This window comes from Saimiri boliviensis, chromosome 2, assembly GCF_048565385.1.
Source record: "Saimiri boliviensis isolate mSaiBol1 chromosome 2, mSaiBol1.pri, whole genome shotgun sequence".
NCBI lineage: Eukaryota > Metazoa > Chordata > Mammalia > Primates > Cebidae > Saimiri > Saimiri boliviensis.
Genome location: NC_133450.1, coordinates 188,699,115 through 188,721,715, shown reverse-complemented (window position 1 = coordinate 188,721,715; position 22,601 = coordinate 188,699,115). Strand labels below are relative to the sequence as shown.

Below are 22,601 nucleotides of genomic sequence, written 5' to 3'. Positions count from 1 at the left end.
CTCACACCTGCAATTCCAGCACTTTGGGAGGCCAAGGCAGGTAGATCACTTGAGGTCAGGAGTTGGAGACCAGCCTGGGCAACATGGCGAAACCCTGTCTCTACTAAAAATACAAAAATTAGCTGGGTGTGATGGTGCATACCTGTAGTCCCAGCTACTCAACTGTCTGAGGCAGAAGAATTGCTTTGAACCCGAGAGGTGGAAACTGCAGTGAGCCAAGATCGTGCCACTGCACTCCAGTCTGGGTGACAGAGCAAGACTCTGCCTCAAAAAAATAAATAATTAAATACATACATACATACATAGCTGCCTCAAGGAAAGAAAAGAAAGGGCTGAGTGGGGAGAGACTTTTTTTTTTTTTTTTTTTTATACTTTAGCATTGCTTTAATTTTCTTTTTCCTTTTTTTTTCTGAGATAAAGAGTCTTGCTCCATCAGCAAGGCTGGAGTGCAGTGGCACAATATCAGCTCACTGCAACCTCTACCTTCTGGGTTCAAGTTATTCTCATGCCTCAGCCTCCCAAGTAGCTGGGATTACAGGCATGTGCCACCATGTTTGGCTAATTTTTGTATTTTAGAAGAGACGGGGTTTCACCACATTGGCCAGGCTGGTCTTGAACTCCTGATCTCAGGTGATCTGCCCACCTCAGCCTCCCAAAGTGCTGGGATTACAGGCGTGAGCCACTGCACCCAGCCATACTAATTTTCTACCATATATACTTTGTTTTTCATTATAAAAATAATTAACTAAATGCTAGTTTTTTAATGAACTACAAACCTGAGCGTTTTAGGTCAATGTTCAAGGAAAGGAGCAGGCAGGCTTTAGGAGTTGTGGGGAATCACTCTTCTATAGGTCACTAACTATAGTGGGGTCAACAAGCTTTTTCTGTACAGGGACAAATAGTTAAGTATTTTTGGTTTTGCAGCTCATATAATTTGTCATAACTACTCAACTCCATCACGGTGGGAAAGCAGCCATGACAATATACAAACAAACAGGTATGGCTGTGTTACAACTTTATGTAAACAAACGAGTGATAGGCCAGATTTGGCCCGTATGTCATAATTTGTCAGTCTCTTCTGTATCACCCACCCAAGATGACTAGTTTTAATCAACATTTCCTTGCCTTTCGCACTCTAGAAAGGAGTAAATTAAGCTGCAGCACAGATGCCTGATTATTCATACACTCAGAAATGTGTCTCATGAGCCAGGCATAGGTGGCTCATGCCTGTAATCCCAGCACTTTGGGAGGCTGAGTCGGGTAGATCACTTGAGGTCAGGAGTTCGAGACCAGCCTGACCAACATGGAGAAAGCTGTCTCTACTAAAAATACAGAATTAGCCAGGCGTGGTGGCACCTGTAATCCCAGCTACTCAGGAAGCTGAGGCAGGAGAATGGCTTGAACCTCAGAGGTGGAGGTCGTGGTGAGCCAAGATCACACCATTGCACTCCAACCTGGGCAACAAGAGTGAAACTCCCTCTCAAAAAAAAGAAAAGAAAGAAACATTTCTTTCTCATGTACTCAAGTGTCAGGGTTAAGCTTTGCACAGCAGCAGTATCATAGCCAATGAGGTTTATCCAAGGCACAATTATTGCTAATTGAAAACTTTTCCCAATACCCCACCCCGCCCCCAGTGACAACTTGCAATATAGTCGGCATTGACAATTTTTGAAAGTCTCTACAGAGACTGAAGCAAAATAAAATAAAATGAAATAAAATTAAATTAAAAGTCAGGGTTGGTAGGAATGATGTCTAAAGAGATCAGCTAGCACTTTCCAACAGGATAAGACAGAGCTATGCCCCCATCTATCTACTCCTTCTGTTTAACTTGCCCCTAATGCCTGGATAGTAAGTACTTGGAAGAGCTAAAGACATGCCCTCCTGCCAAGCATTCTTCTCACATGTGAATTATATCATTTTAACATCGTAAATCAAAGACTTGTATAATCATGACTATAAAGTAGATAATCAAAGTCTATAATTAGTAAATCCACATAATGCCTCATTTTGTTTTACACATCATACATCTTTATTGAGACATTTTATGGTCAAGGCAAATATTCCAAATTTTAGCTGGATAAAATGACTCTATTTATCTTTTACGGCATAGTATCTTAACTGCAGTCCCAAAATACTCATAACCAAGAAATATGGTTAGAAGGCTCAATGTTTACAGAAGAATGCCAATCCTAGTCCCAGCTATACTCATGGTCCCTCTTGTTCTTATTCAGCATCATGGAATACCCATAACTTCAGGTAATTTCCAGGGATAATAATCCCTAATTAACTGACACTCAGTAACCTGGCTAAGAGGTATTATACTTATCAAGGGACTGCCTAAAGAATGTGTAGAGTTGGCCAGGCGTGGTGGCTCACGCCTGTAATCCCAACACTTTGGGAGGCTGAGATGGGTGGATCATTTGAGGTCAGGAGTGCAAGACCAGACCAGCCAACATGGTGAAACACTGTGCGTGGTGGTACACCCCTGTAATCCCAGCTACTCGGGAGGCTGAGGCAGAACTGCTTGAACTTGGGAGGTGCAGGCTGCAGTGAGCTGAGATCATGCCACTGCCCTCCAGCCTGGGCAACAGAGCAAGACTCTGTCTCAAAAAAAAAAAAAAAAAAAAAAATTAGAATACGTAGAGTTGACCATTCACTCATTCTTGATTGGTGGTCTTCAAAGTCAGGGCATGTGTACCACAGAGGATATGCAAGATGATCACCGAGGTATGGAAAGAGACTATTATTAAGACTTCTATTTATATTATTTTTCTATCTAACACAAATTGAGCTTTGTTAATACTTAGTATCGGCACTGGTAGTACACTCACTAGTCTACATAACCTATACTATGAGACACTCTCAAGAAAGAATGGTATTGCAAAGCACTATGCTTTACAGGAGCACAGTTAAAAGGATTTACAGATTATAGTACATGTTTTAATGAAACTAAATCCTCATTGAATAGACAAGTGGCTCAAGACTCTTTCAAAGAAACCACAGATTGAAGACTATGAATACAAGCAAACAGTAACAGAGCTGACATTTCTACTTTTAGTGTGTCAACCAAAACACAAAGTTAAAAAAAAAAAAAAAACCTGATTAGATTTAACAAGTTGTCTACAAAATTTGAAATCAGCAAGACTATTTTAAATAAGGACTTACATACACCATTGTTAACAATGAACCTCAAATATATGGCTATGTCTATATGGCTACGTTGCCATCACATTTGATTTTTTTTTTGGAGACAGAGTTTCTCTCCATCGCCCAGGATGGAGTGCAGTGGCACAATCTCAGCTCACTGCCACCTCTGCCTCCCGGGTTCAAGTGATTATCACGTCTCAGCCTCCAAAGCAGCTGAAATTACAGGAATGCACCATCATGACCAGCAAATTCTTGTATTTTTAGTAGAGATGGGGTTTCACCATGGTGGTCAGGCTAGTCCCGGCCTCAAGTGATCTGCCCTGCTTGGCTTCCCAAAGTGCTGGGATTACAGGCGTGAGCCACTGGGCCCGACCTTCGTTTTTTTTTAAAAAAAGATATAGGGTCGGCCGGGCACGGTGGCTCAAGCCTGTAATCCCAGCACTTTGGGAGGCCGAGGCAGGTAGATCACGAGGTCGAGAGATCGAGACCATCCTGGTCAACATGGTGAAACCCCGTCTCTACTAAAAATACAAAAAATTAGCTGGGCATGGTGACGCGTGCCTGTAATCCCAGCTACTCAGGAGGCTGAGGCAGGAGAATTGCCTGAACCCAGGAGGCAGAGGTTGTGATGAGCCGAGATCGCGCCATTGCACTCCAGCCTGGGTAACAAGAGCGAAACTCCGTCTCAAAAAAAAAAAAAAAAAAAAAAGATACAGGGTCTATAGCCTGGGCTGGAGTACAACCATAGCTCACTGCAGCCTTGAACTCCTAAGCTCAAGCTATCCTCCCACCTCAGCCTCCTGAGTAAGTAGGACTAAAGACAAATGCCACTATGCCCAGCTAATTTTTCTCATTTTTTGAACAGACAGAGTCTCACTATGTTGTCCAGGCTGGTCTCAAACTTCTGGCCTCAAGGCATGTACCTGCCTCAGCCTCCCAAAGGGCTGGGATTATAGGTATGAGCCACCACACCTAGGCTACAATTAGATCTTTAAAATCCAGAATCCAAGCCGGGCGCGGTGGCTCAAGCCTGTAATCCCAGCACTTTGGGAGGCCGAGGCGGGTGGATCACGAGGTCGAGAGATCGAGACCAACCTGGTCAACATGGTGAAACCCCGTCTCTACTAAAAATACAAAAAATCAGCTGGGCATGGTGGCGTGTGCCTGTAATCCCAGCTACTTAGGAGGCTGAGGCAGGAGAATTGCCTGAACCCAGGAGGCGGAGGTTGTGGTGAGCCGAGATCGCGCCATTGCACTCCAGCCTGGGTAACAAGAGCGAAACTCCGTCTCAAAAAAAAAAAAAAAAAAAAAAAAAAAAAAAAATCCAGAATCCAGAATATGAAAGCAAATCTCTAGTTTTTTGTTTTTTTTTTTTTTTTGAGACGGAGTTTCGCTCTTTTTATCCAGGCTGGAGTGCAATGGCGAGATCTCGGCTCACCACAACCTCCGCCTCCTGGGTTCAGGAAATTCTCCTGCCTCAGTCTCCTGAGTAGCTGGATTATAGGCACGCACCACCATGCCCAGCTAATTTTTTGTATTTTTAGTAGAGACGGGGTTTCACCATGTTGACCAGGATGGTCTCGATCTCTTGACCTTGTGATCCACCCACCTCGGCCTCCCAAAGTGTTGGGATTACAGGCGTGAGCCACCGCGCCTGGCCCAAATCTCTAGTTTTTTGGTTTTTGTTTTTCTAATTTTTAAAAGAAAAGATGGGGTTTCACCATGATGGCCAGGCTGGTTTTGAACTCCTGACCTGAGGTGATCTATCCAACTCCGCCTCCCAAAGTGCTAGGATTACAGGCGTGAGCCACCGCGCCCGGCTTCTAGTTTTTTTTTTTTTTTTTTTTTTTTTTGAGACGGAGTTTCACTCTTGTTACCCAGGCTGGAGTGCAATGGCGCGATCTCGGCTCACCGCAACCTCCGCCTCCTGGGTTCAGGCAATTCTCCTGCCTCAGCCTCCGGAGTAGCTGGGATTACAGGCACGCGCCACCATGCTCAGCTAATTTTTTGCACCATTAGTAGAGACGGGGTTTCACCATGTTGACCAGGATGGTCTCGATCTCTTGACCTCGTGATCCACCCGCCTCGGCCTCCCAAAGTGCTGGGATTACAGGCTTGAGCCACCACGCCCGGCCTAGTTTTTTTTTTTTTAAATGATGTTTAAAGTCAGGAAAACACACCAAAGCAAATTCCGGATGAATCAAACATTTGAACATTTTTAAAAAGTAAAATCATAAAAACACTAGAAGAAAACACAGACAAAAATACAAAAAACACAGAAAAAAATAAAGTCAAAAAGCCCTTCCAAATATTATAATAAAAAATTGACAGGCTGGGCACAGTGGTTCATGCCTATAACCCCAACACTTTAGGAGGGCAAGGTGGAAGGATCACTTGAGTCCAGAGACAAGCCTCAGCAACATAGCAAGTCCCTATCCCTACAAAAAATATAAAAATTAGCCAAGTGTGGTGGCACACACCTGTAGTTCCGGCTACTCAGGAGGCTGAGGCAGGAGGATTGCTTGAGCCCAGGAGGTTGCAGTTGCAGTGAGCTATGACTGCACCACTGTACTCCGGCCTGGGTAACAGAGCAAGACTCTATCAAGAAAGCAAGAAAGACAGAAAGCAAGAAAGCAAGTAAACAAGCAAGCAAGACATTGATGAATTTCACTAAATAAAAACTAAAAATTCCTGCAAATCAAAAATAAGTCTTAAACACAGTGATACACTGTATTGGTGGGGGTTATGGAGAAACTGGCATGATTATGCTACTTCGTCTCAAAAAAAAAAAAAAGACATCCAGTATTACCCACTTTTTACCACCTCCACTGCCACCATCCCTTATCTGAATCATTACAATATCCTCCTAACCAGTTGCCCTGGTTCTCTTCTTCACTTCCTACAGTCATCTCCACACAGCAGCCAGTGTGATCCTGTCAAAAACTAAAGCAAATCACGCCTCTCCTCTGCCTGAAACCCTCCAATGGCTCCCCATTTCAACTTAGAAAAAAATGCCAAAGTCCTTATGAAGCCCACCAAGCCCAAAGCAACTTACCTCCTGTTCTGGAGGTTTCCTTTCCTACTACCCTCCTCAGTTACTACACTCAGGCTGCACTGGCCCTCTTGCCCTCCCTTGACAATGCCAGGCATGTTCCTACCTCCCAGTCTTTGCTTAGCTGTTCCCTCTGCCTGAAATATTTTTCTCCTAGCTATCCACTTGACACTCACCTCCTTCTAGTTTGCTCACATCTCATCTCCATGAAGTTTATCCTAACCACCTTATTTAATAATGCAACCTACTGTCCCTTTCCTCCACAACTCCATCTGTACTCCTGACTCCTCCTTATCCTACTCAATTTTTTTCTCTTTTCCAAAGCACATATCATCTTTTAGTAAAATTTACGTATTATGCTTATTGTCTTTTTCTGTATTCCCACAGTAGTGGGGATGCAGAAGATAAACTCCATGAGGACAGGGATCTTTCATCCATTTTATTCATGGATATATCCCACACATCTAGAAAAGTGCCTGGCATATATTAGGTGTTTGGTAACTATTTTACTCCTCCCTAAGGTGAAAGGACATTAAATAAATGAGTAAATGAAAAAACAAATGAACACATAAACAAGTGGATGTCTTTCTGATTAGAGAACATCTGAACAGAGACCTGAAAGAAGGGAGGGAACAAAGCATCTCTCCTAGAGAAAAGCCATTTCAGGTGAAAGGGTAAGTACAAGTGCCCCGAGGCAGGCACACCTTAACATGTTCCAGAAACAAGGAGAAAAAAGAAACAAGGAGGACAATGTGGCCGGCACAAGTGAGGCAGAAAGACCCCAAGGGCAGTGACAGGAAGCCAGGTTACATGTGGGAAAACCCACAGCACACAGGGAAAACGCTGGCTTGCACTTGGGTGAGATGAGAAAGAGGCCACTAGAGAGTTTCAAATGAAATGTTATAAGCTATGTTAGTTAAATGTTACATGTTAAAAATCTTTCCAGGCCGGGCACGGTGGCTCAAGCCTGTAATCCCAGTACTTTGGGAGGCCGAGGCGAGTGGATCACGAGGTCGACAGATCGAGACCATCCTGGTCAACATGGTGAAACCCTGTCTCTACTAAAAATAACAAAAAATTAGGTGGGCATGGTGGCACGTGCCTGTAATCCCAGCTACTCAGGAGGCTGAGGCAGGAGAACTGCTTGAACCCGGGAGGTGGAGGTTGCGGTGAGCCGAGATCGCGCCATTGCACTCCAGCCTGGGTAACAAGAGCGAAACTCCGTCTCAAAAAAAAAATACAAGTTGAGCAACCCTTATCCAAATACTTGGGAACAGAAGTTTCGGATTTTAGGCTTTGGAATATGTGCATCATATGCTTACCAACTGAATATCCCAAATCCGAAAATCCGAAACCTGAAATGCTCCAGTAGGCGTATCCTTTGAGCATCAGCTCAGCACTTAAAAAGTGTCAGATTTTGGAGCATTTTGAATTTTGAATTTTCAGATTAGAGATACTCAACCTGTACTAGAATACAATTGTTTCAGAATAAGAAACACAGCTCTACTTTACAGAAAAGAGTAGCAAAAAGAGGGAAGAATTTAAGAAGCCAACCTAATATTTTGCAAAAGTATAAGTGGATAAATGTTACTGAGCTGCCCAAAGACCACTTCTTTGACTGAAGCCAAAGCCACAAAGTGATCCTAACCCTACCCTCCTCTGTATCCTGATGTTGACTAGTCGGGTGTGGCTCTATGGAGTCAGGAACTGCCAGTCAATATGCAGAAGCCAGAGCAACGAATGCGACCCAGCAAAGCTTCGTGAAGGCTCAAGAAGGGATGGGAAGAAAACAGGCTGTCTTGGCTATAGCAGCGGGCTCTAGGAGGCCAGCCTCCGGCCCACTGCCCCATTTATCTCCCCTTCCCAAGGAGAAGCCTGCACACACACGGCTCCCAAAGCAGTGTTAACAGCTACGGCTCACACTGCTTCTCTTTGACCCTGCAGAATCAGTGCTCCTTAGCCTTCAAGTTGTTGCAACTACTGCAATTCCATCTCTTCCCAAAGCTATTCTCTGAAGCCTGGGAATCAACTTTAAAGAATCTTCCAACGTGGGATATCGGAACTATAAGTCAAAGAAAAGGTGAAGATTGAACTCTGTGTCCTTAGACTTGGTGTTCTATAGAGTGGGCAACAAGCCAACCGGGACTACCACTTACAACACTGTGCACTACTTCCTGGAAGTGAGAGTTGCTTTAGGTAGTCTCCTCATCTAACTGTTAGAGATCCAATGATCCAGCTACATAAAACTGCCCATTCCCCCCACATCTCTCCCACTTCTATGCCTTTGCTTATACTATCTGTACTATCAGAATGTTTTTGCCCAAATCCCTTTCTGAAGTGCTTCTACCCTTCTTTTAAAGACCTGCTCAACCCTCACTTCCCCTAAGATGCCCTCCCAGATCCCACCCCAACTCCTACATTAACTTTATTTATACTGTTATACTATGGCATTCCTCACCCTTTGCCCTTTTTAGATAGCTTTATACCTGTCTCCAACAAGAAATCAGGCCTGGTAAATAATAACAATGTTTCATACATCTTTTCTATGCCATTCAGTACCTTATATAAAGCAGAAAATCAGGAAATATTTGGGTTTTTTTTGATTGTTTTTTTTTTTTGAGACGGAGTTTCGCTCTTGTTACCCAGGCTGGAGTGCAATGGCGCGATCTCGGCTCACCGCAACCTCCGCCTCCCGGGTTCAGGCAATTCTCCTGCCTCAGCCTCCTGAGTAGCTGGGATTACAGGCACGCGCCACCATGTCCAGCTAATTTTTTGTATTTTTTTTTTATTAGAGACGGGGTTTCACCATGTTGACCAGCATGGTCTCGATCTCTTGACCTCGTGATCCACCCGCCTCGGTCTCCCAAAGTGCTGGGATTACAGGCTTGAGCCACCGCGCCCGGCGATGAAATATTTGTTAAACAGAATTGGATTCAAGAAGCATTCAGAAGGCCGGGCACAGTAGCTCATGCCTGTCATCTCAGCACTTTGGAAGGCTGAGGTAGGAGGATCACTTGAGCCCAGGAGTTTGTACCAGCCTGGGTAATATAGGGAAGATCCTATCACTACAAAAAAAATTTTTTTTAATTAGCTGGATGTAGTGGTGCAGTGCCTGTGGTCCCCGCTAGTTGGGAGGCCGAGGTGGGAGGATCACTTGAGCCCAGGAGGTCGAGGCTACAGTGAGCCATGATCGCACCCCTGCACTGCAGCCTGGGTGACAGAGTAAGAACTTGTCTCAAAAAGGAAGAGAGAAAAGCAATCTGAGAAGCTGCTCTGCCAGTCTGACTCTGGTTTGCTATGGAACACAAGATGTTCTTTCTTCCTGCTTACATGCCTTCTTTTGTTAGCTTGCTTTGAAATATTAATTCTTTAAAATAATTTTCTTATTTTCCTTCCTGTGATTTTTTTCTAATTTTTTTAACTGACTATAATTCACATACCCTAAAAGTCACCCTTTTAAAGTGTACCTTTTAGTACATTCACAAAGTTGTGTAATCATCACCATTTTCTAATTCCAGAATGTTTTCATCATCCCAAAAAGAAACCCCATACCCACAGGTAGTCACTCTCCAACCACAACCTCAAGTAACAACTAATCTACTCTCTGTCTCTGATATATAGGATTTTAACAAAGCTTACAGTAGGTGATCTCAATTGTGGTTTTATCATACCCTGAAGCCAAAATTTTATCTTCCAAAAAAAGAAAAGAGGAGGTTCTTATTTTATAAGTCAAAAGGAAAATGTGATTTGACACAGCGTTCTGTTTTTGTTTTCTTATGTTTTTTCATTGAGGAAGTATAATATATATACAGAAGTTTGTATATCACAAAAGTATACCTCAGTAAGTTTTCAAAAACTGAATACTACAGTCCCCCTTATCAGCAGGTAATACTTTCCAAGATGCCAGTGGATGCCAGAAACCACAGATAGTACTGAACTCCATATATGCTATGTTTCTTTCTATACATGTATACCTTTGATAAAGTTTAATTTATATATTATGCACAGTAAGAGATTAACAATAACATAATAAAACAGAACAATTAGCCAGGCGTGGTGACTCATATCTATAATCCTAGCACTTTGGGAGGCTGCGGTGGACAGATCACCTGAGGTCGGGAGTTCGAGACCAGCCTGACCAACATGGGAAAAACCCCGTCTCTACTAAAAATACAAAGATTAGCCAGGCAGGGTGGCACATGCCTGTAATCCCAGCTGCTCAGGAGGCTAAGGCAGGAAAATCACTTGAACCGGGGAGGCAAAGGTTGAGGTGAGCCAAGATCACACCATTGCACCCCAGCCTGGGCAGCAAGAGCGAAACTCCATCTCAAAAAATATAATATAATAAAACAATTATAACAATATACTGTTAAAAATGTTATGTGAATGTGCCTCTTTCCCTCAAAATATCGTACTGTATTATACTCACCTATTTTCAGACCACAGCTGACCATGGGTAACTAAGACTGGAGAAAGCAAAAGCACTGACAAGGGGAAACTACCATAAACAAGGGTAACCAACACCCAAATGAAGAAACAGAACAGAAGCCCACTCCTTAACCACTCTCAAAGAATAACTATGATTTTGACTTCTAACAGCATAGAAGTCTATTACATCTCCCCAGCCGCATAAAGTAACTTTTTTGCCTGTTTTTGTGCAATTACGAATGGACATATACTACGCAGTATAGAAAAGTTCTATATTGAGGCCGGGAATGGTGGCTCACTCCTGTAATCCCAGCACTTTGGGAGGCCGAGGTGGGCAGATCTCGAGATCAAAAGATAGAGACCACCCTGGCCAACATGATGAAACCCCATCTCTACTAAAAATACAAAAATTAGCTGGGAGTGGTGGCGCATGCCTGTAGTCCCAGCTACTCAGGAGACTGAGGCAGGAGAATCGCTTGAACCCGGGTGACGGAGGTTGCAGTGAGCCGAGATTGGACCACTGCACTCCAGCCTGGCAACAGAGCGAGACTCCGCCTCAAAAAACAAAAAAAAGTTCTACACTGGAATTCTATGCCTTGTAATACTCACCATAATCTTCTTGTATAAAGCCATTATATTATCATCATCAAATGGTAGAAATCCACACATAAGAACATATAAGAGTATTCCCATGCTCCAAACATCTGCCTGAGAGAAAGAGGGAAGAAAAATATCACTGAAACAAAAATTCAAACATATTTCAGAATGGCAGGACTCTTAATATCACAGAATTGTCACAAAGCTAAAAAAGAGCTCAAAGATCAACCATTTCAACCTGCTCATTCTACAGAGAACCTGAAGCTAAGGAGGCTTGTCTAAAGTCACCCAGTCAATTGCAGGCCATCCAGAAAGCCTCCTGACTTCCAGTTCAATGCATTCTCCTCTACCTGGACTCTAACACTTAATAGAAAACAATTTCCAGTAAGCTGGGCTGGATTTGGCATGATAAGAACATGAGACAGTTCTACAGTGCTACTGAAGGTTTAGACTACATATGAAGATTATGTAAACAGGCATGAGGATGTCTTAAAATTTATTGTTACTCAGCAAGTATGACTAAGCTGCACTATAAAAGCCTCTCTATGTAGAGAACTTTATTAAAGTTCAATTATTGACTTTTTAAATATAGAGACAGGCAGGCACAGTGGCTCACACCTGTAATCCCAGCACTTTGGGAAGCCAAGGTGGGCAGATCACCTGAGGTCAGGAGTTCAAGACCAGCCTGGCCAACATGGTGAAACCCAGTCTCTACTAAAATTATAAAAATTAGCTGGCATGGTGGCACATGCCCATAGTCCCAGCTATTCAGGAGTCTAAGGCAGGACAATCACTTAAACCCAGGAGGCAGAGATTGTAGTGAACCAAGATTGCACCACTGCACTCCAACCTGGGTGACAGAGTAAAACTCTGTCTCAAAAGAAAGAAAGAAAAAAAAAATATATATATATATACATATATATATACATATACATATATATATATATATATATATATATATATATATGTATATATATATATATATATGGAGAGAGAGAGGGAGAGACACTAGAAATTAAACTGTCAGCACAAATGGTCCTACAAATATCAAAATCTCAGAAAAGATCTTAACCTTATATGGGATATCCATGTGTTCCATGAGTCCTAAGCAGTAACTATTTATTCAAGCAGTATTTGACCTTTGTCGGTAATGATGCTACCATTAGCTGAGGAGAAGTCATAGCTCTTACTCTCAATTGAGCCTTAGGAAATTTTTTTTTTTTTTGGAGACAGAGTCTTACCCTGTCGCCTAGGCTGGAGTGCAGTGGTATAATCTCAGCTCACTGCAACATTTGCCTCCCAGGCTTAGGAAAGTTTAAGAAAAAAGAAAGGCCGGGTACGGTCGCTCAAGCCTGTAATCCCAGCACTTTGGGAGGCCGAGGCGGGTGGATCACAAGGTCAAGAGATCGAGACCATCCTGGTCAACATGGTGAAACCCCATCTCTACCAAAAATACAAAAAATTAGCTGGGCATGGTGGCACGTGCCTGTAATCCCAGCTACTCAGGAGGCTGAGGCAGGAGAATTGCCTGAACCCAGGAGGCGGAGGTTGTGGTGAGCCGAGATTGTGCCATTGCACGCCAGCCTGGGTAACAAGAGCGAAACTCCGCCTCAAAAAAAAAAAAGAGGAAAGAAGAAAACAAAGAAAGAAAAGAAACCAAGAAAGAGAAAACAGAGTTAAAACAACTTGAGCAGCATCACATGTCTGGGTAGTACTTATACTTCAATGCATTCTCCTCTACCTGGACTCTAACACTTAATAGAAAATAATTTCCAGTAGGCTGGGCTGGATTTGGCATGATAAGAACATAACGTAACACAATGGGAAGGTAACCTAAATCTTACCCCTAGTCCCATCTACCAAATCACATCAAATTATTAGGACTCCATTATGATCCCTCAAGTAAACAATTTGCTTTGAAGAAAACACCTGATTACTCTTCCAAGTTGTAGAAGGGCAGAAATTGACCATTTGTGCCTCAGAGATGTCGAATATTTAATCTATAAATTGAGGCATGACGGCATGACACTCATCCATGACATTAAATTCAAAGCAGATAGAGTGCGGTGGCTCAAGCCTGTAATATCAGCACTTTGGAAGGCTGAGACATGTGGATCACCTGAGGTCAGGAGTTTGAGACCAGCCCAGTCAACATGGTGAAACTCTGTCTCTACTAAAAATACAAAATTTAGCCAGGTGTGGTGGCAGGCACCTATATAATTCCAGCTACTCGGGAAACTGAGGCAGGAGAATCACTTGAACCTGGGAGGTAGAGGTTGAAGTGAGCTAAGATCCCACCATGGCACTCTAGCCTAGGCAGCAGAGTGAGACTCCATCTCAAAAAATTCAAAGCAAAGAGGTTGCACAGGAAAATGTGAACTACATGACCTCATCAAATACCACAAGATAGGCCGGGCACGGTGACTCACACCTATAATCCCAGCACTTTGGGAGGCAAGGTGGGTGGATCATTTGAGATCAGGAGTTCGAGACCAGCCTGGCTAACATGGTGAAACCCTATCTCTATTAAAAATATAAAATTAGCCAGCTGTGGTGGTGCATGTCTGTAATTCTAGCTACATGGTCTTTTGTTCTACCCAGCTGGACTAACCAGTCCAAACTATGGCACTATTTTTTTTTTTTTTTTTGAGACGGAGTTTCGCTCTTGTTACCCAGGCTGGAGCACAATGGCGCGATCTCGGCTCACCACAACCTCCGCCTCCTGGGTTCAAGCAATTCTCCTGCCTCAGCCTCCTGAGTAGCTGGAATTACAGGCATGTGCCACCATGCCCAGTTAATTTTTTGTATTTTTAGTCGAGACGGGGTTTCACCATGTTGACCAGGATGGTCTTGATCTCCTGACCTCGTGATCCACCCACCTCGGCCTCCCAAAGTGCTGAGATTACAGGCTTGAGCCACCGCGCCCGGCCTATGGCACTATTTAATACAAAAGCAACCACAAGGACATCAGAAATATCCCTGCTTCATAAGTATATTATGTATTACTATATTTATTGCAAGGTATTCATTTCATTTATAAGTATACATATGTCACTCTCCAAATACACTGAACTCTTTGATTAACAAGATTATTTCTTTTTTTTTTTTGAGACGGAGTTTCGCTCGTTACCCAGGCTAGAGTGCAATGGCGCGATCTCGGCTCACCGCAACCTCCGCCTCCCGGGTTCAGGCAATTCTCCTGCCTCAGCCTCCTGAGTAGCTGGGATTACAGGCACGTGCCACCATGCCCAGCTAATTTTTTGTATTTTTAGTAGAGACGGGGTTTCACCATGTTGACCAGGATGGTCTCGATCTCTCGACCTCGTGATCCACCCGCCTCGGCCTCCCAAAGTGCTGGGATTACAGGCTTGAGCCACCACGCCCGGCCAACAAGATTATTTCTTACTTCATCATTACATCTCCAATGCACAGTGCCTGATTCACTACAGGTCACCAAGATAAATGTCTGTTGATTATATAATGAATTAATGAATGAATAATTACCTCTGATCCAAGATATGATTTGCCTTGTATTAATTCAGGTGCTGCATAAGCCAGACTTCCACAGCATGTCTGTAGATGATAATCCTTGTTACCCTGCCAATAAGATAAAAATGAAATACTTATTAATTATAGCCCTTAAGAGAATAAAACCTTGATAAACATTCCTTTTGTTGTTGTTCTGTTTTGAGACAAAGTCTCACTCTATCACCCAGGCTGGAGTGCAGTGGCACGATGTCGGCTTACTGCAACCTGCGCCTCTTGGATTCAAGCAACTCTCCTGTCTAAGCCTCCCGAGTAACCAGGATTACAGGCACCCAGCACGCCACCATGCCCAACTAATTTTTGTATTTTTGATAGAGATGGAGTTTCGCCACATTGTCCAGGTTAGTCTCAAACTCCTGACCTCAGGTGATCCGCCCACCTCAGCCTCCCAAACTGCTGGGATTATAGGCATGAGCCAGTGCGCCTGACCAATAAATATTCTTTGAGCACAAGCAAAGAGAAGCTAGATGAAGAACTACCCCACATAATAAAGGATTTCTACAACCAACACAATACTCTGTGTGCACATGTGTGCATGCACGTGTGGTCTCTGCTTCTCTAGATTCCCAAAACCATTACAACCTGGCATGAACAAATCCTTTTCCCCTTAGCTCAGTCAAATCAGGTTCATACTTCCCTAAATACCCATATACATAATAATCAGCCTAGCATATATCCAAGCACCCATGTCTTTCCATCCTCAAGTATTCCAGGGGGAAAAAGAATTTATTTACTGGAACTTATCTCCAGTAACAAATCTTTACAAATACAGAAGAGCTTCTATTTTCTTAGAGGGGAAAAAGCAATATGTTACATAAAACAGTGCCATGAATGTCTGTTTTCTAGATGCAGTTATAAGACAAATCACTCCCTTAGCTTCCAGATCTGTTAAAATGAGAAATCTGCTCATCCTCCTCTGCCCTCCCACAGAAATACCAAGACACAATGAAAACAAGGCTACAGTCCAACAGCTGTATAGAGTTCTTACAGCTGGCAAAGGATTTGTGAAATTGTGAGATGTCATTTACAACTGAAACAGCATGCCCAGGAATACGCTCCTCAGAAGAAGGCTGAGGCCTCTCCCAGGCAACCCCGCGTTCTTAGATGGTGTCTGTGTGGGTAATCCGTGGCAGCCATAAATGAAGGCTCACAGGGTCTGTCACAAACCTTCTCCACTCCCTCCAGTGGAGAATGACTTATGACTTAAACCAGTTTATCTATTCCAAGTATGTTTTCTCTTTACACATCTGCCAATAAAAGTAAATAAATAAATAAATAATAAAAACCCTGCCTTCCTGCCTTCTAGCATTTGGTTCCCAGGAAAAAGGTTCCACTGAGAGTCTCTGAAAAGTCAAGGGAGGGAGAGAAGAATCAGAAAAAAAAAATCAGACATTCTGCCAAAGGGGCAAAATCTGCTTCCCTTTGCACCTAGCTAATTCTGATCAGGGCAGTAAACAGTCATGGGACTACAAAAGGCTGAGACAAGTCTGCAATTTCAACATTCTTAATGAGTGTAGACAGCTCATTTTAGAGACTGTGAGTACCATGATTAGAGAACTCCAGAGGAAGCCTCCAACAGGCAGCCACACAAGAGATCTGCTGCAGACAGCAAAGCTAGAAAGTTCAAAGTCACCTCAAAGAGAAGTTATGCTGGAGAACACCAATACTTAACCATGGAATGCAAACTAAGGAAATATATAACAGTTATAAATTTAGAAGTGCATATGGGCTTTTTCCTTCTTTTAAAAGGAAAAGGGATTGTTTCTCAAAATGTAACTGTTAGTTATAGAACCATTTGGAGAATAGATTTGCACTAAATTCTCAACTTTTATCTAAACAAACAAAGGCATCATCTAGTGGCAATATACTCAAACTGCAAGCACATGGTCAAGTCAGCATTCCTGCTGTAATAGCCTCAAGTCACCTCTGTACTGCAAATTCTCCCAGTATACCTAGTCTTCAGCAGAACCAACCCTGAAAGTAGGGCAGTGACTCTCAATCTTGATTACATGCTATGATCATCTAGAGAACTTACAAAAACTACTGATACCAGAAATGAAATTTAACATTCTTCTCAATGGATGCAACCAAGCTCAATAAAGACTAAGTGGAAGTCAGGACCAAATCACACACTAAGAAATGAATACATTTACAAAGAACATAGATGCATCTTATTTCTGCACTTACCTTGGGCTTTGCACAGAGACCAAAGTCAATCAGCTTCAATTTATGATATTCATCAAAGAGCAAATTTTCCTGGGAAAACAAAGATATTTTGATAACCATATACTGACTTCCTTATATCACACTCCACTTCCAGCTATTTCTAAAAATGATTTAAGGCCAAGTGTGGCAACTCATGCCAGTAATCCCAGCACTTTGGGAGGCAGAGATGAGAGGATCATTTGAATCCCGTGTTCAAGACCAGCCTGGGCAACATAGCAAGACCTGGTCTCATTTTTTTAAAATAAATAAATGAGTAAAAATGATTTAAAGTTGTTTCTATTAAAAAGTATGGGTACAACAAACCAAAAATGACTAGAAATTAATGAAATGACAAGATGTATAGAAGGGAAAAGAGGCCGGGCGCGGTGGCTCAAGCCTGTAATCCCAGCACTTTGGGAGGCCGAGGCGGGTGGATCACGAGGTCAAGAGATCGAGACCATCCTGGTCAACATGGTGAAACCCCGTCTCTACTAAAATTACAAAAAAATTAGCTGGGCGTGGTGGTGCATGCCTGTAATCCCAGCTACTCAGGAGGCTGAGGCAGGAGAATTGCCTGAACCCAGGAGGCGGAGGTTGCGGTGAGCCGAGATCGTGCCATTGCACTCCAGCCTGGGCAACAAGAGCGAAACTCCATCTCAAAAAAAAAAAGAAGGGAAAAGAGGAATAATGTTGATCACTCTATCACTTCCCCACAAGACTCACTAGCATAAACCATTTTCTCCTTGGTGTTCTGAGGGTCAACTACAAGCAAACACAATTTATACCAAAAGCAAATATAAACCAAAAGAGTGAGTTCAAATTGACGAATTCAGTATAAACAGATGGAAAAAGATAGTTTCCAGCCAGGTGTGGTGGCTCACACCTGTGATCCCAGCACTTTGAGAGGCTGAAGCAGGCAAATCACTTGAAGTTAGGAGTTTAAGACCAGCCTCACCAACGTGGTGAAACCCCATGCCTACTAAAAATACAAAAATTAGCCAGGCATGGTGGCGAGCACCTGTAATTCCAGCTACGCAGGAGGCTAAGGCAGGAGAATCACCTGAACCTGGGAGGCAAAGGTTGCAGTGAGCCAAGATCACACCACTGACTCCAGCCAGAGTAACAGAACAAGACTCAGTATCCAAAAAAATAATAAATAAAATGAAATAAAATAAAAATACAAAAAATTAGCTGGGCATGGTGGCATACACCTGTAGTCCCAGCTACTCAGGGGGGCTGAGTTGGGAGGAACACTTGAGCCCAAGAGGTTGAGACTACAGTGAGCCCTGATCATGCCACTGCACTTCAGCCTGGGTGAGAGTGAGACCCTGTTTAAAAAAAAAAAAAAACATTTATAAAGTTACACACAATTGACAGATAACAAAATGCTCATAAATGCATCCAAAAAGCCTACCAAGGCCAGGAGTAGTGGCTCACACCTGTAATCCCAGCACTTTGGGAGGCCCGGGCAAAAGGACACCTTGAGGTCAGGAGTTCAAGACCAGCCTGGGCAACATGGTGAAACCTCATCTTTGCAAATAATTTAAAAACTGGCTAGGCGCCGGGCGCAGTGGCTCAAGCCTGTAATCCCAGCACTTTGGGAGGCCGAGGCGGGTGGATCACGAGGTCGAGAGATCGAGACCATCCTGGTCAACATGGTGAAACCCCATCTCTACTAAAAATACAAAAAATTAGCTGGGCACGATGGCTCGTGCCTGTAATCCCAGCTACTCAGGAGGCTGAGGCAGAAGAATTGCCTGAACCCAGGAGGCGGAGGTTGCAGTGAGCCAAGAGCGCGCCATTGCACTCCAGCCTGGGTAACAAGAGCGAAACTCCGCCTCAAAAAAAAAAAAAAAAAAAACTGGCTAGGCATGGTGGAGACCAGCCTAGTCAACATGGTGAAACCCCATCTCTACTAAAAATAAAAAAATTAGCCGGGCATGGTGATGCATGCCTGTAATCCCAGCTACTAGCCAGACTGAGGCAGGAGTATCACCTGAACCTGGGAGGTGGGGGTTGCAGTGAACTCAGATCGTGCCACTGCACTCCAACCTAGGCAACAAAGTGAGACTCTGTCTCAAAAAAAAAAAAAAAAAAAAAATAGGCATAGTGGTGTGCACCTGTCCTCCCAGCTACTTAAGAGACTGAGGTGGTTGGATCACTTGAGCCCTGAAGGTCAAGGCTGCAGTAAGACAAAATTACACCACTGCACTCCTGTTTGGACAACAGAAAAAAAGAACACCTTCCAAAAGTCAAAAGTAAGAGGAAAAAAGGCCAAGTGTAGTGACTCATGTCTGTAATCCCAACACTTTGGAAGGCCAAGGCAGTTGGATCACCTGAGGTCAGGAGTTCAAGGCCAGCCTGGCCAACATGTTGAAACCCCATGTCCACTAAAAATAGTAAAAGTAAGAAATGTCAGGCTGGGCGCGGTGGCTCAAGCCTGTAATCCCAGCACTTTGGGAGGCCAAGGCGGGTGGATCACGAGGTCAAGAGATCGAGACCATCCTGGTCAACATGGTGAAACTCCGTCTCTACTAAAAATACTAAAAATTAGCTGGGCATGATGGCACATGCCTGTAATCCCAGCTACTCAGGAGGCTGAGGCAGGAGAATTGCCTGAACCCAGGAGGCGGAGGTTGCGGTGAGCCGAGATCGCGCCATTGCACTCCAGCCTGGGCAACAAGAGCGAAACTCCGTCTCAAAAAAAAAAAAAAAAAAAAGAAAGAAATGTCATAGATTATGACAGGAACAACAACAACAAAAAGAAGTAAACCTAAGACAGATACCTAAACAGATCATTTGGAAACCTAAAAATTACAGGTAAATGATGTTGAACTCTCAGGTAAGCATCTAACTGTGATGTAGTCACTTACTGGTTTGAGGTCCCTGTGAGCATAGCCCTGGCTGTGCACGTAAGCGACGGCAGATACTATCTGACGGAAGACAACCCTGGTCTCCTCTTCTGACAGGCGATCCTGGGAAATTATGTAGTCAAACAGCTCTCCTCCAGGGCAGTACTTCAACAGCAACAGAATCACAGATATCGGTACAACTTATAAAAACTACTTCACGGAAATTTAAAATTAAAAAGTACACTTAACTCAGAGATATTATTAATTTGACTTTATAAGCAAGGGAACTGAGTAAGGTATATTCAAAAATACACTCTCAGGATCAAACAAGTCAATAATGACTCCAGGAATGAGAACAATAACTCTTTCCTTGAACAGTTTTATTACAGTAAGTAGAAGTAAAACCAACTACCACTGTGATTTTAAAAAAGCTCACCCAGGGTTTTATATTTTTATAGCAAAGTATTAAAACCCATTCTCATCTTAATGCACACTCATTTAGTGTAATTACCTGAAATTTTAAAACCCAGCAATAATTATTGTTTCTCCATCCCAAAGACCAGTGGTTTTCAATCTGTACCAGGAGCCCGGGTCTACAGAGGTATCTCAGAGGCTGCAGAACAGGCACCGGAGCACAAGGCTCCCATCCCTTTTCCAGGGCAGCCCCACTTTTCTGTAAGCTGGGTTTTCATTTTAGCAATATCAATTAAAATTACAAATGCATACAGATTTGACCTCACAGTTGCACATTTAGTTATTGCTCTTACAGATGTACTCTCTCATATCAAAAAACCGTACCTTGGCCAGGCACAGTGACTCACACCTGTAAACCCAGCACTTTGGGAGGCAAAGGCAGGTGGATCACTTGACGTCAGGAGTTTGAGACTAGCCTGGCCAACATGGTGAAACCCTGTCTCTACTAAAAATACAAAAAATTAGCCAGCGTGGTGGTGGGCACCTGTAATCCCAGCAACTCGGGAGGCTAAGGCAGGAGAATCACTTGAACCTGGGAGGCAGAGGTTGCCGTGAGCCGAGATCACACCACTGCACTGCAGCCTGGGTGACAGAGTGAGACTCTGTCTCAAAAAACAAACAAGGGCCGGGCGCGGTGGCTCAAGCCTGTAATCCCAGCACTTTGGGAGGCCGAGGCAGGTGGATGACGAGGTCAAGAGATTGAGACCACCCTGGTCAACATGGTGAAACCCCGTCTCTACTAAAAATACAAAAATTAGCTGGGTATGGTGGCGCGTGCCTGTAATCCCAGCTACTCAGGGGGCTGAGGCAGGAGAATTGCCTGAACCCAGGAGGCGGAGGTTGCAGTGAGCCGAGAAAGCACCATTGCACTCCAGACTGGGTAACAAGAGTGAAACTCCAGCCGGGCGCGGTGGCTCAAGCCTGTAATCCCAGCACTTTGGGAGGCCGAAGCGGGTGGATCACAAGGTTGAGAGATCGAGACCATCCTGGTCAACATGGTGAAACCCCGTCTCTACTAAAAATACAAAAAAAATTAGCTGGGCATGGTGGTGCGTGCCTGTAATCCCAGCTACTCAGGAGGCTGGGGCAGGAGAATTGCTTGAACCCAGGAGGCGGAGGTTGCGGTGAGCCGAGACGCGCCATTGCACTCCAGCCTGGGTAACAAGAGCGAAACTCCGTCTCAAAAAAAAAAAAAAAAAAAAAAGAGTGAAACTCCATCTCAAAAAACAAACAAACAAACAAACAACAACAATAGCAACAAAGTACCTTAAAGCATTTACTACAGCAGCAGTATTTGTAAAAGCAAAACACTAGAAACAACTGTCTTAGTCCATTTGGGCTGCTATAACAAAATACCTTACACTGGGTCATTTCTAAGCAACAGAAATGTACTGCTCACAGTTCCGAAGGCTGGGCAATATAACATCAAGGTGCCAGTAGATTCAGTGTCTACTGAGATCCTGTTGCTTACAGTTGGCATGTCCTATGTATTGTCATGTGGTAGAAGGGAGCAAATAGGCCCCCTAAAACCTCTTGTATAAGGGCACTAATCCATTCACAAGGGCTCTGCTCTCATAACCTAATCATCTCCTTAAACAACCCCACCTCTTAATACTACCACACTGGGGATTAAGTTTCAACATATGAATTTGTGGGGAACACTAGCATTTAGACCTAAATGCTGATACTATATATAAACTATGACACGGAATGGAATTCTAGGCAGTAATTAAACAAAAGAGGAAGCTCTTTACAAACTGATATGGAACAATGTCCAGTATTAAGTTAATAAAAGAATACAGATTGATATAATGGCTTGCAAAAGTATTATGCTGAGGAAAAAAAGCCAAACAAAAGAATAATCGAAAGAATACTGTATGAGTCATTTACATTACATTCTAGAGCAGATTAAACTAATCTGCAGTGATAGAAATCAGATTAGTAGTTGCTGGTAAGGGCAGGGTGGTTATGATTACATGGAAAATTTCATAAGGGCTAGAGAAAACTTTCTGAGGTGACAGATGTTTTATATTTTGACTGGGGTGGGAGGTACATGAGTATACACATTTGTCAAACTGCATACCTAATGTGTACATTTTATTCCATGTAAATTATACCTCAATAGTAAATGTTTTAATGTTATCCAATAAGTTTTACAAAAACAGCCTACTTCATATTTTCAAATACAGAACAAAATAAAGACAAAAACGTCTAAAATATCTGAATGTGCATAGATGGTCTCTAAGATAAAATGTTGTATGGGAAAAAAGCAAAATGCAAAGTAATACTAAAATTTGTGA

General features: G+C 43.2%; 1 protein-coding gene and 1 pseudogene across 2 annotated transcripts in view; one reads left to right on the top strand and one right to left on the bottom strand.

The window, feature by feature from the left end:
* The window catches only part of MELK (maternal embryonic leucine zipper kinase), a 93,676-nt gene that overhangs the window by 52,385 nt on the left and 18,690 nt on the right, over positions 1-22,601 (bottom strand). For both annotated transcript variants that reach the window (XM_039474913.2, XM_074395048.1), the window contains exons 5-8: positions 19,849-19,992; positions 16,958-17,026; positions 14,729-14,821; positions 11,237-11,335 (exon numbers count right to left, since the gene is read on the bottom strand). In XM_039474913.2, coding sequence (XP_039330847.1) covers positions 11,237-11,335; positions 14,729-14,821; positions 16,958-17,026; positions 19,849-19,992 — 405 coding nt within the window. The remainder of the gene's footprint in view (positions 1-11,236; positions 11,336-14,728; positions 14,822-16,957; positions 17,027-19,848; positions 19,993-22,601) is intronic.
* On the top strand, positions 1,538-1,687 carry LOC120366533 (U4 spliceosomal RNA; annotated as a pseudogene).